This window comes from Macaca thibetana, chromosome 13 (assembly GCF_024542745.1).
Source record: "Macaca thibetana thibetana isolate TM-01 chromosome 13, ASM2454274v1, whole genome shotgun sequence".
Lineage (NCBI taxonomy): Eukaryota > Metazoa > Chordata > Mammalia > Primates > Cercopithecidae > Macaca > Macaca thibetana.
In genome coordinates, this window is record NC_065590.1 from 5,643,696 (window position 1) to 5,657,312 (window position 13,617).

A 13,617-nucleotide genomic window follows, 5' to 3' on the forward strand; every position below is an offset into this window, starting at 1 on the left:
TTATGACATAATAACTCTGGACATCCTCAGGTGGCCATGCCTAGGGAAACCCAATGTGTATAGCTGATGTCACCCAAGGAATCAGCTATGGAGCTGGAGTAACTCTTTACCGAGTTCGTGCTTTGATTAAGTAGTACTCATTCTCCCCTTTTCTTTATCTCTCTCAGATTTTGTTGACAGAAGTCCGTACTGGAAGGATTGCTAAGTTAATGCTGTCTTCAGGGTTCCTCACACTCCGATTATTCTGTCCGTTAGCTACAGTTTTGTATTAACCACTGTGTGTCCAACATACAGTGATACAAAGGTACAGTGGTAGACAGCAATAAATGCTTCCTGTGTTCTTTTCTTACACCAAACTTTCTTTAAACTGGATTAGATGGCACGTTTCATCCATTTATATCCCTGTTCTCATATTACCCAAGTATTCTAAAAGGGTGAGATAATTACAGACTTTATCCTTCTTCTTGTGATTGCTGTCCACCTGATGTAAGTTCTGTTTTTTTGGAGAAATGGCTTTCAAAAGATGATCAGTGTCCTTCTGCCAGCAGAACTTGATTCTTGATTTTAGGAAATATTTTGTAGTCCATTGATTCCCAGATGTTAGTCTGTGGACACAATGCTTAGGAATCCTTTTGGAATCTTTTAACTGATGGCTCTAACCTCAAAGTTTCTGGTCTGAGGAGTGACTCAGGTATTTGTATCTTCAATAAACTCCCCAAAATGATCTTTGTGGACATTGGGTCTTAGAAATCTCTGCGTTAAAGCATTTCACTATCCTGTGTAGAATCTTCCATGTTCCTCATTAAACGTAGAATAAAGTAACAGCGACTTTGAATGACTTTAAGGGCTTTTCTTTGAGCTGACCCTAACCTATTTTTCCATTCTTTTTCACTTTTCATACTAGCCTCAGAAAATAACTCATTATTCTCTAACACTTCCCTACTTTAGTTCATATCATTCCTTCACTCTGGAATGTTGTCTTCTCTGTCCTACCTTACAAATATCAAGTATCCTACTTTTTCTTCTTGTCCAATCCACTGTAACAGGTTTTTGCTTCCTCTGTAAGTTTGATATATGTCTGCTGTTGTATCTACCTAAATTTCTCCACTTTATTTCTTATGTGTATGTGTTATAGAGCCTAACGTAAACAAATGCAAATAGTTGATACATAAATATTTGTTGAATTGAAAAAAAGTTAAGTTTTAATGGAAATACGAGACAATAGAAGTGATTCTTAAAGGCAGTGAAGTAGAAAGAGTGAACTAATTTTCTAACTCACATTTTTAAAGACTGAAGAATACCTCATTCATTCAACAAAACTTTATTCCATACCTATTGTGGTGTGCATGCCTAGCGTTGAGCATTGCCTACAGGTTGAGATGTAGGAACTAGTTTTTGACCTGTACCATTTCAACCTTTCAGCGGGACAGAAACATAAAGCATGCAGTCTGTTAAAAGCAGATAACCCCAGAAGAAAGGTTCCTAACTTGGGTTCACATAGGGCAGAGTGTTGCCAGGAAGATTTACCAGAAGTGGTGATTCTTGAAATGAGTCTCAAAAAATAGGACAGGTGATTGGTAAGAGTGTCCTGACCAAGGCTAGGGCTGTGGTCCTCATGAGCTGGTTATGGAGAAACAGGCAGAAGTAAAAGTGGCTAGTATGGCAAATGTAGGTGACAGATTCATCTCTTCCCCTAACCCCTCCAAAAAAAACTCAACAACTGTAATTTCCACCTTTGTAGATTAAACGGAGGGAACTGACAAATCAACTGGTTTGGAACTCTGGTTGAAATGTCAAATTAACAGGTTCAAGAGCCCCAGCATTTGGTCATGGAGTCTGCTCCTTTTCTTATCTCATTGCTGTCCTTGTCTTCTAGGTACCGGACATCTGTCCCGTCTGCCTTCATTTTATCAAAGACCTCCCGCTACTCCCTTGCCCCCGCCAGTCCTGTAATTAAGTGATTAATGTGCAATATTAGATTTAAGCCCAGTTCATTTAAATCTGACTTCCTTCTTAGCTCCCTATTTGTGGTGTGTTGTTAGCGATAGGATGCACCACTTAAACTGTGCTAAATTAATGCTCCTGATCCTCAACAGTCCTGAGTTCCTATTTATGTTTCGTACATTATTCCTATGCATTTGCAGAATGTTCACGGTGAATTCTGAAGCTCTTCTTTATGTTGAGGCTTGTAAGTTACTGATATTTCGGATCTTTACTCTCTGTGGTGGAAATTTGATGATCTTTTTCACTTCTTACAGGTCGAAGAAATTTTTTAGTTTTATAGAAGGGTGCCTGGTGAAGAATTACACGCAGCGGCCCTCTACAGAGCAGCTTTTGAAACATCCTTTTATAAGGGATCAGCCAAATGAAAGGCAAGTTAGAATCCAGCTTAAGGATCATATAGATCGTACCAGGAAGAAGAGAGGCGAGAAAGGTACTAAGCCTGTTTTTGTTTTCATCCTTTAAAATTTTTATGTTTAGGTTCTTGCCAACTAGAGTAGGTCACTCCCTTCCCAGCTGTGAGAGTGCTCACTTGGCCAGTGCTTGCATGGTTTCTCTCTGCTTGCAGTTCAGTGCTTAGGCCTGGGGTCCAGCCTGGCTCCAGGTGGAGCTGGCTGGAGCTTTGTGGTGTGTCACCAAGCTTACAGCAAGTAAATAGGCATGACGATGGGATGCTCTTCTTGTTCCCGAGGGTGACGTCATTGTTGCTGCCCATTTTACTTCATCATGGATGTGTTCATGGCGTATTTCACTGGGGTTTATTGAGCATCTGCTGTGAGCATCACCATCAGTGTGTTTCTGTATAATTCTCCTGCCCAAGAACCCCGCTCAGGGGTTTTTTACTGCCCTCTCTATTACAAGTGGTGTGGCAGCATGGGCCACATGCATAGTCAGACGACTTTGCTTTCAATAGCATGCACAGCACAAGCATGCTCTTGTGCTAACTACTGAAGGTTCTTTTGTGTTCCCAGTATCTTTGTTTTATGTCTTTGCACATACTTTGCCGACCTTCCTGGAATGCTCTCCGTTTTCCTTCTGTCCAGCAAGGTGCAGTTCAAACATCATCACCATCTTTACTAAACCATCTTCTCTGAGGCTACTGGCTCACACTGATCTTTCTCTTTTGTGGGTCCTTATAATAACATTATAGAACAACACTTGGATAACTGGTATCCTATTATTTTTTGGTTCAAATTTCAAGGTCAGAGAAGAAACTAAGAAGAGCAGGTTCAAGGCAGTAAAAGAATTGGTCAAAGTCTGGAGGCCTTTCTGCCTGTACTGGTATTCATAGTTAAGTTATCATTGATGTTCAGAATAACCTTTTTCCTTCTGATATACTTAGTTATAAAAGTAATTAGGCTTTGTATATTAAGCTATGCACTTGTAACACAGTTAACTAAAGCTTGAAAACAAGACTTTTTTTCCTTAACTCTCAATTGACATGGAAGCACTGTTTAGGAAAAAATTATTTGCATATTGGATCATTTTCCCATAACTTTACTTAGTAATAATAGCTAACATTCATGGAACATTTGCCAGATACCTTGGATTATCTCGTGTTTTCCTCTTCACCCACATTTTGCAGATGGAAACAGCAGAACACCTTCCCTTCCTTTCAGTCTCCAAGTCACAGTGACCTCTTTATTTTCTCTCTGGGTTTACCTTCCAGATACCATCAGCCTCTTGTCGATAATTAGTAATTTGTAGTATAAAATTATAAACATAGCAGAGTACCTATTTTAAGGATTCTGAAGATTATTTAAGCTGGAATTTCCCTTTGAAGCTAGCAGAGTCTATTAAAATTAAATAGCTTTGATGGTTTAGCATACAGAAGAGCTTATGTTATATATGCAGACTGATAAATTTATACGGAACCATATTTTAATTGCTCAGGCACTTTAAAACCAGGAAACTGATTTTCATCTTTTTTTTTTTTTTTTTTTTTTTTTGGGACAGAGTCTTGCTATGTCACCCAGGCTGGACTACAGTGGTGTGATCTTGGATCACTGCAACCTCCGCCTCCTGGGTTCAAGTGGTTCTCCTGCCTCAGCCTCCTGAGTTGCTGGGATTACAGGCGTGCACCACCACACCCGGTTGATTTTTGTATTTTTAGTAGAGACAGGCTTTCACCATGTTGGTCAGGCTGGTCTTGAACCCCTGACATCGTGATCTGCCCGCCTGGGCCTCACAAAGTGCTGGGATTACAGGTGGGAGCCACCGCACCCAGCCTGATTTTCATCTTGTATATCTTTGAAAAAAATAGAGGTGTGTGTGTCTAGTCTTTGCTTTTAAATCTCTTCAGCCTGTCTGGGTTTTTTATTGGTTTCTGGAGTGAAACTGCTCACTAGAAGTTGGATATTGACATTAAGTGAAGGGACCGGTAAAATGGCCTTTTGGGAGAACTGTATGAAACCTGTAGAACTGAAAGTGAGTTATTGATGTTGAAACTTCTGTTTGTTTGAAGTCTGGCCTAAGTAGAGCAAATTTTAGTCTCGTTTTTTTTTTTGCTATATGGTTTAATTTGTTTTCCCTGATTTTGCCTGGTTTGTTTGTGGGTACATTTTGGCTTGTTTTTCCTGTACCTAGTTATTGTTTCACTCTGTGTCCATCCTACAGGCTTTTTTCCCTCTGCTGCACTCTCCGTGGATCCCTAATTGCAGAAAATCACCAAATAAATTATCTTGGTTGCCTTAGTTTCAGCAGTCACATATCTTTTTGAATTTTGCCATCAAAGTGGATTTTGTTGAATTTGCTAGTGTCCTTGGGTTCTTTTCTTATGTGTCAGGGGCGCTGGACCCCCTCTCGTGGTCCTGCACCTCCTCAGCAGTGCATCCCCATACAAGGTTGGCTGGAATGCTGTGGAATCAGCTTTTCTATAGGGAGTAAGGCTGACTAGGGAATAGATGCTGTCACTATGGGAACGTGGTGTCTTGTCCCTCCTCCCCAAATCCTTTATACAAGTTGCTGTTTTCACCAGGAATTTGTTTATTTTCTGCCATGATGCTCTTGTCCTTTTCTTTGTAGATGAAACTGAGTATGAGTACAGTGGGAGTGAGGAAGAAGAGGAGGAAGTGCCTGAACAGGAAGGAGAGCCAAGGTAACCACGAAGCCACTGTTCAGTATCCTGCTTTATGAAGGGATTAAGTTTTATGTTGTGCCAGGATTTCAGAAGACTCCTGTGTGGTACAACGAATCTTAAATTCTTTGCTAGTACCAGTTAGACAGCGTCTTACTATCTTCCATTCTTCTCTATTCTTGTCCTGTAAACATTTTTCTTCCCTGGATCCTCTTACCCAGTGATTCTTTACCAAGGGTTGTATTGTGTCCTCTCCCCGAGTCATTGATAAATGTGTGGGCCTAGGCAGGGGAGAGTGCCCCAGCATTTATTGTTCCAGAAGCCATGGATAGTGAAGGTGCCATTGAACACCATTTCTTGTGGTATATAGAATATGGCTACACACAAAGAGTTGTCCCACTCATGGACCAGCAGGACTGTGTGTGTCCTGATTTATTTTACGGTGTGTGTTTTAGTTTATCTCTGGCTCCCCAAGGTTCAGTAAAGCAGAAGGTTAAGGAGTCAGATTGGTTGCATGAACCTCATAATAACTGATGAATCAGAGAATAGAGGATTTTTGGATTGTAAGATGGGTGTGCCTGGCATTTGTCCATGCTGCAGGATGTGTCTGATGAAGTGAACAAAGGGAGGGTGGAAGGGGAACCATGTGCCAGAGAATGGGACTTGGAAGAGAGAGAAGAGAATTTATTGAAGCTACTCCATAATCTCTTTTTCTTCTTGTGTAGGAGAGATTTTAATCCATTTTAGACTAAGAATTTCAGAGGAATTTGAACTGATTTCATGAGCAGTGTAATTGTTTTTGAATAGGAGGAGCACCATATGGCGAAAAAGGCAATTTAAGGAGATATCTTTGCCGTGCTGCTCTGGATGCCATGGCAGTGGAGAAGTAACTCGGTGGGGAGGTCACCTAGGAAGGGTGTGTTTAATTGATCTTTGCAGTGGCTGATTCATAGGACCCACTTGGGCTCAGCTGCTGACCTGGAAATTAGAAAGTGGGAGGGAATGGTGTAAACACTGAAGAGTGGTCTGATGGTTCTGTTTACTGAAGTAAAAAAAAAAAGGTAGTTAAAGGACTAGTGAAATCAAAGAAGGTGATTTCAACCTTTCCGTTGACTGAGTTTGAATCGTTATGAGAATCCTAAGTAGAAATGTCTTGTCAAGCAAACATCTAGGACAGCATTTTAAGACATTTACTAAATAAATAAAAGAAGATATGGGACTATTGAATTGTAGCTATGGTCATTTCTGTGAATGTATTAGTTGCCTCCCTCAAGTCAGAAGAACTCAGAGAATGAATGTAGAAATGGAATAGGATGCTGGTGCTGCTCTCTCACTTAGAGGACAGTGTGATCTGTGCACACCCCTGAAAGCCCTACTTTCTCCAACAGTTCCATTGTGAACGTGCCTGGTGAGTCTACTCTTCGTCGAGATTTCCTGAGACTGCAGCAGGAGAACAAGGAACGTTCTGAGGCTCTTCGGAGACAACAGTTACTACAGGAGCAACAGCTCCGGGAGCAGGAAGAATATAAAAGGCAACTGCTGGCGGAGAGACAGAAGCGGATTGAGCAGCAGAAAGAACAGAGGCGACGGCTAGAAGAGGTAGCAAAAGGAAAATGTCCAAGTTGGTTGGTCTTTTCTCTTTCTGCATTTACACCGGTAGTTAGCCACTCCAAGGAATATCCTCCATAGCTTCCTGGGGTAATACTTATCCCCTGGCACAGCTGTTTACATAACTTGTGAAAGAAAGCTTACACTTTGGACTGGCAGGCCTTCATATTCCTTGAGGCCTTAGAAATGTTTTCCTTCCTTGTGAAAACTTGGATCTGCCCCACAGTTACTCATCAACATACTGTGTTAGATGCCGAGCAAGTGTCCCAAAGATGGCATCAGACCAGTTTTGTGAAGTCTTTGCATTATGGTTTAAGTTGGCTTGCTCAGGATTGACCTGATTGCTTTTCCACTCTCAGCCTCTGAGTCCCAGTGCATATTTTTCTGAAACTTCAGCCTTCTTCACATGAAAAATTATTTTTTTCTCTAAATGCCTTAACTTTAGGTATACTCAAGAGTAGGGGATGCAGATGAGGACAAATAGCTAATGCATACCGGGCTTAATACCTAGGTGATGGGTTGACAGGTGCAGCAAACCACCATGGCCCACGTTTACCTAGGTAACAAACCACGTTCTGCAGTGTATCCCAGAACTTAAAGTAAAACAAAATTTAAAAGAAAAAGATAAGATTTGGACTTAGAGGCAGAAACACAGGAAGAGTACTATGTGGCAAGGGAGGCAAGATGGGAATAATGGTCTGCCAGTCAAGGAAGGCCAAGTAGTGCCTGCAACCACTGAAACTAGGAAGAGGTGAAGAAAGACCCTTCCCTAGAGCCTTCAGAGAGAACATGGCCGTGCTCACACCTTGGTTTCAGAGTTCCAGCATCCAGAACTGTCAGAAAATAAATTTTTACTGGTTTAAGCCAAAAAAACAAAAAACGAAAAAACCATAGACACTAAGGGATGCAGAAAACAATTTGAACCTGGAAGTTGTAGTGTCCTCTGGTGGAGAAGTACATTTTGCACCACCTGCTCGTTTAACTCATTAATATTGCTAACATTGGTAATGTGGTTACCTTACAGCTTTCATGTTTTTAATGCACAGAAATATATTATTTCCCTGTACAGTCATGGGTCGCTTAATGACGGGGATACATTCTGAGAAATGCATCATTAGGTGATCCGTCATTGTGGGAACATCATAGAGTGTACCTACACAGACCTAGATGGTACAGCCTACTACGCACCTAGGCTATGTGGTGTGGCCTCTTGCTCCTAGGCTACAAACCTGTACAGCATGTTACTGTGCCTAATACTGTAGGCAGTTGTAACACAATGGTAAGTATTTGTATATGTAATCATAGAAAAAGTATGGTAAAAATATGATATTATAATTTTATGGGACCACCATTGTATATGCAGTTCATCGTTGACCAAAACATGGCCATTTCACCTGGGGGTCAGAAGAGTCTTTTGATTTTCTTTTCTTGACTGGCTCCTGCTGCATACCTCACAGGTCCAAATTTCTCATTCATTATCATTTCTGTTTTTATTTAATTCACATACATTGTTTTTTTCCTCCAGAAAAATGGCCCAACAGCAGTAAAGCCCTGTATTGATATTATCCAGTGGAATTTAGTCTATTAAATAGCAACACATGCTGTTAAATATTATCCTACTAATTTAACAGCACATTTTGGCATGGAATCTTTCATACACTTTGTGTATTTTTGTAGTCCGGATTCTGAAAACTCTTTATAATTTGCCGCCTGTTTAGAAAAATTGGTGCCTGCTGAACTAAGGAGCCTGCAAATAGTCAGCTACGACTTTTAGAAGAAAACAGGACATACGTTCCCCGGTAGTAGGGACAACTTCGCTGCTTATGTAATGCTTTTGTAGTTAATTTGCAAACTCCTTATAGTATTTTTGTTAAGACCCTTTTCAATGTTCTTTTTAATAACTCTTGAATGAGTTCAGAGGTCTGTTCAAGTTGCGTATGGACTGTACTTACTGAATTAGAATGCTTGGATTTTGAGACTCTGGCTGTCCAGCCTCTGCATGTGGTAGGTGGTGAAGGTGAGCGCTGGCTCACAAGGAAGAGCTGAAGTTTTAAAGTCATTTTGTTTTATAAGCTTCGTAGATGCTAGTGAATGTCTGTGAAAACAAGAATTTTGTACTTGACATGTTTTAATTAGCCCATGATGGATTTTCAGTGTAAGCTCAAACTCAGGGTCATCTCTTTGAGCTTCTTTTCTCAATTAGGAAAGATTAAGAAAATATTGAAATGGGAAAAGTCACATGAGTAGAATTCCACTGGTTTGGATTTTTGGTCAGCTAGCTGCTTGTTATTAGCCTGGGTAATTAAGCTTTACTTAAACTCCAGGTCCGAGGAAGGTAATTTGGGAATAGAGTGATCCCTTATTTGGGGAATTGGTTCTAGGACTTCCCATGGATACCAGAAGTGCAGATGCCCATGCCTCTGATATAAAGTGGCCTAGTCTTTGCATATAACCTGTGCACTCTGTTCCATATATAGTCATATGTTGTATAACAACATTTTGGTCAACAACTGACTACATGTATGACGGTGGTCCCATAAGATTATAATGGAGCTGAAAAATTCCTATTGCCCAGTGACATCATAGCCTTTGTAACGTGTAATGGGTTGTAGCTCAACCTGTTACTCGTGATCATGGTGATGCTGGTGTAAACTCACGTATTGCACTGCTGGTTGTATAAAAGTATAGCACGTACAATTATATACAGTATATGTTACTGTGTTTATGTATTTACTATATTATACTTTTTAATCGTTAGAGTGTACTCCTTCTACATATTAAAAACCAAGTTAACTGCAAAAGAGCCTTAGGTCCTTCAGGAGGATTCCAGAAGAAGGCATTGTGATCATAGGAGATGACAGCTGACAGTTCCATGTGTGTTATTTGCCCTTGAAGACCGGCCAATGAGATAAGATGTAGAGGGAGAAGATTGTGATATTGAGGATTCTGACCTTGTGTAGGCCTAGACTAATGTATATGTTTGTGTCTTTCTTTTTACCAAAAACATTTTTAAAGCTAAAAAAATTTTTCAATTAGGAAAAAGTTTATAGGATAGAAATTTAAAGAAAGAAAATATTTTGTACAGTTATATGAAGTGTTTGTGTATTAAACTCATAAAAGAATAAAATTAACTTTTAAATTTTAAGAAAAAGTTACATTAAGATTAATTTAATATTGAAGGAAGAAAAACATTTTAAAATAAATTTAGTATGGCATGAATGCACAGTGTTTATGAAGGCTACAGTAGTGTACACTAATGTCCCAGGTCTTCATATTCACTCACCACTCACTCACTGACTCACCCAGAGCAACCTCCAGCCCCTCAAGCTCTATTCGTGGTGAGATTGCATTTGTAATCTTTTCTAGCATGTTTTTACTGTACTTTTTTTGTGTTTAGATGCACAACTGCTTACCATTGTATTGCAGTTACTTAGCATATTCAGTATAGTACCAGGCTGTGCAGGTTTGTAGCCTAGGAGCAATAGGCTACACCATGTGGCCTAGGTGTGTAGTAGGCTGTACCATCTAGGTTTGTGTGTGCACACTATATGATGTTCATACAATGAAGAAATCACCTAACGACGCATTTCTAGGAACATATCCCTGTTGTTAAGCAACACATGACTGTACTTTAAATCATCTCTGGATTACTTAATACCAAGTACAGTGTAAATGCCATGCAAGTGCCTGTTATGCTGTATGATTTAGGGAATAATGACCAAAAAGGCTGTACAGATGGAATTTTTTCAAATATTTTTTGGCCTAACGTTGGTCGAATCCATGTGGTTGTGAAACCTGTGGATACAGAGGGCTGACTATTTGAGCCATAATTGGTTCGTAGCCCTTTACTGGCATTAAGGATTTAGTCAGAACTGTTTGAGGAACAGAGATTATTTTATGAACAAAGTAGGTGAAGATGGTCAGCCTCACTCATAAGATATTAACATTGAAAGGAGATAACTGTTACCTGTCAGCAGACTGGCAAAACATGGTCAGTAAAGTAAAGGCTGTGGGCAAACACAGTGCAGATGCCACAAAACCAGGCCCACTGGGATTGGGGATTTCTCTTGCCATCCACACACTCCTGTCTCTGCACCCTTTTTGCAGGTGAGGGATGGTGCTTTTGCCCTTCGTAGGTCCTTCATCTTTAAGAACTACATACACTCCCACCTCCCATCTCCCTTGGTGCTCTCTGGTAACTGCTGCTGCTAGTATCGCCCTTGTTTGCTTCTCTGCTTTCTCCTCATCTCCTGTGTGAACTGGATCTCCTTTGGAAGTCCTTGCAACTCTTTTGGAGTTTGTCTCCCAGTTTTGCTGAAAATGAGGTCTTTGTTTTCTCTTGTTTTGTTTGGATGGTTCCAGGAGGAAAAGGGGAGAATGCTGAGCTCATGCAGCCAAGTTTGTACCGAGAGTCTCAGCACTTCTTCCCGGCCCCTCCCCGCTGCTCTTCGTGTGTGTGGCTGAGCTCCCGGGGTCCTTCTCTTATGGGTACACTCATATTTTGTCAGTTTACTCTAAGTGAGTTATCCAGATTCAGAAAAGGATCATTTTCTTCCTTCCTCAAAAAGGTGTTCTGTTTTGTTTTGGAGACAGGGTTTTGCTGTGTCACCCAGGCTGGAGTGCAGTGGTGCAATCTCAGCTCACTGCACCCTCTGCCACCCGGGCTCAGGTGATCCTCCTGGCTCTGCCTCTTGAGTAGTGGGACTACAGGCATGCACCAGCATACCAGGCTCATTTTTGTATTTTTTGTTTTGTGGAGATGGGGTTTCACCATTGTTGGCCAGGCTTGTCTCTAACTCCCAGGCTCAAGCAATCCACCCGCCTCAGCCTCCCAAAGTGCTGGAATTACAGGCGTGAGCCACCGCGCCCATCCAAAAAGTTTTAATACTACTTTTCCTATTTAGAGCATCATCACACCTTTGGCTCATAAAAGACTTTGGGTCTAACTAAATTTTTTTTTTTCATTTTGTTCACAAGCCAACCTTTTCTTTCATCCAGTATTTATTTGCTTTTTAGGAAAAATGAAACTTACTTAATTGTGGTGTCGTTTTATCCCAATAGTTTTGTGCTCTTTTTTTTGTTGTTGTTGAATCATGATTTGGCATCCTTTATCTGTTCCTCTCTACTCTCGTGACATTCACACATTTAGTTAGCATGTTTTCTTTTCTTTTTTTTTTTTTTAATTTATTTATTATTATTATACTTTAAGTTGTAGGGTACATGTGCATAACGTGCAGGTTTGTTACATATGTATACTTGTGCCATGTTGGTGTGCTGCACCCATCAACTTGTCATTTACATCAGGTATAACTCCCAATGCAATCCCTCCCCCCTCCCCCCCCTCCCCATGACAGGCCCCTGTGTGTGATGTTCCCCTTCCTGAGTCCAAGTGATCTCATTGTTCAGTTCCCACCTATGAGTGAGAACATGCGGTGTTTGGTTTTCTGTTCTTGTGATAGATTGCTAAGAATGATGGTTTCCAGCTGCATCCATGTCCCTACAAAGGACACAAACTCATCCTTTTTGATGGCTGCATAGTATTCCATGGTGTATATGTGCCACATTTTCTTATCATCAAAAAGTGGGCAAAGGATATGAACAGACATTTCTCAAAAGAAGACATTCATACAGCCAACAGACACATGAAAAAATGCTCATCATCACTGGCCATCAGAGAAATGCAAATCAAAACCACAATGAGATACCATCTCACACCAGTTAGAATGGCGATCATTAAAAAGTCAGGAAACAACAGGTGCTGGAGAGGATGTGGAGAAATAGGAACACTTTTACACTGTTGGTGGGATTGTAAACTAGTTCAACCATTATGGAAAACAGTATGGCGATTCCTCAAGGATCTAGAACTAGATGTACCATCTGACCCAGCCATCCCATTACTGGGTATATACCCAAAGGCTTATAAATTATGCTGCTATAAAGACACATGCACTCGTATGTTTATTGCAGCACTATTCACAATAGCAAAGACTTGGAATCAACCCAAATGTCCATCAGTGACAGATTGGATTAGTTAGCATGTTTTCTTTGTCCTTTGTCTGAGTTTAATAAAAATAGTCTGGGCGTGATAGCTCACAACTGTAATCCCAGCCATTTGGGGAGGTCGAGATGGGGTGCTCACTTAAGCCCAGGAGTTTGAGATCAGCTTGGGAATATAGCAAGACCTCATCTCTATTTAATAAAAAATTAAAAAAGAGTAAAAGGAAATAAAAATATTAAACAAGATGGTGTCCTGGAGAAAACCAGATGAGTTTCCTGCTACTTGTAATTCTCTTTCTATTCTTGAACAGTACTGATAAGGATATTTGGGTCTTTCCTGTCTCAGAGTCTTTTAGCTGGTATTCGAAAAAATTTCTTACATCTTTCCTTTAAAAGCCTTTACCCTCGGACTCTCAGTTGTCACTTTGTGATTTTGGAAAATCTGCTTCCTCAACTGAGGGTAAATGTTAGTGTGAGCACCAGCAGTTTCTTTTGGCCTTTCTTCCACCAAGAGGACACACAGTAACATTTATTTCTGTCATTCCTACAGAATCCCAAAGTGATTTCTCCAAATCTCAAAAGTTAAATTTTAGAGGGGTGGTGGAAGTAGAAGACATTAAAAACAAAGGGAAGCAAGAGAAAAAAAACTGTGTGAAATTTGATTAGTACTGATATTAAATTGTAACACTAGGAAAACATAGAAGTTTCTTAGTAAAAAATTAACAAACTGTACCACGCATGCATTGTGTGTTTCTTAGTTCTGAAATTTAGAAGGAAGTCAGTGAACTACTTTACTCTGAAGCACTTTGCAGCAGTTGCCATGTATTTGAAAGAAATAGGAATCATTTTCTCACTCCTCCTTTCCTACAGAAAAGTTCTTTGTTTTGCAGGCCATTAGTATCTAACATCAGGAGTACATGTTAGCACATGCTACC

At 40.3% G+C, this 13,617-nt stretch overlaps 1 protein-coding gene across 50 annotated transcripts in view; it reads left to right on the forward strand.

The window, feature by feature from the left end:
* Window positions 1-13,617, forward strand: part of MAP4K4 (mitogen-activated protein kinase kinase kinase kinase 4) — a 190,082-nt gene that overhangs the window by 135,104 nt on the left and 41,361 nt on the right. For all 50 annotated transcript variants that reach the window (XM_050754977.1, XM_050754987.1, XM_050755005.1 and 47 more), the window contains 3 exons: window positions 2,259-2,434; window positions 5,026-5,098; window positions 6,466-6,676. In XM_050754977.1, coding sequence (XP_050610934.1) covers window positions 2,259-2,434; window positions 5,026-5,098; window positions 6,466-6,676 — 460 coding nt within the window. The remainder of the gene's footprint in view (window positions 1-2,258; window positions 2,435-5,025; window positions 5,099-6,465; window positions 6,677-13,617) is intronic.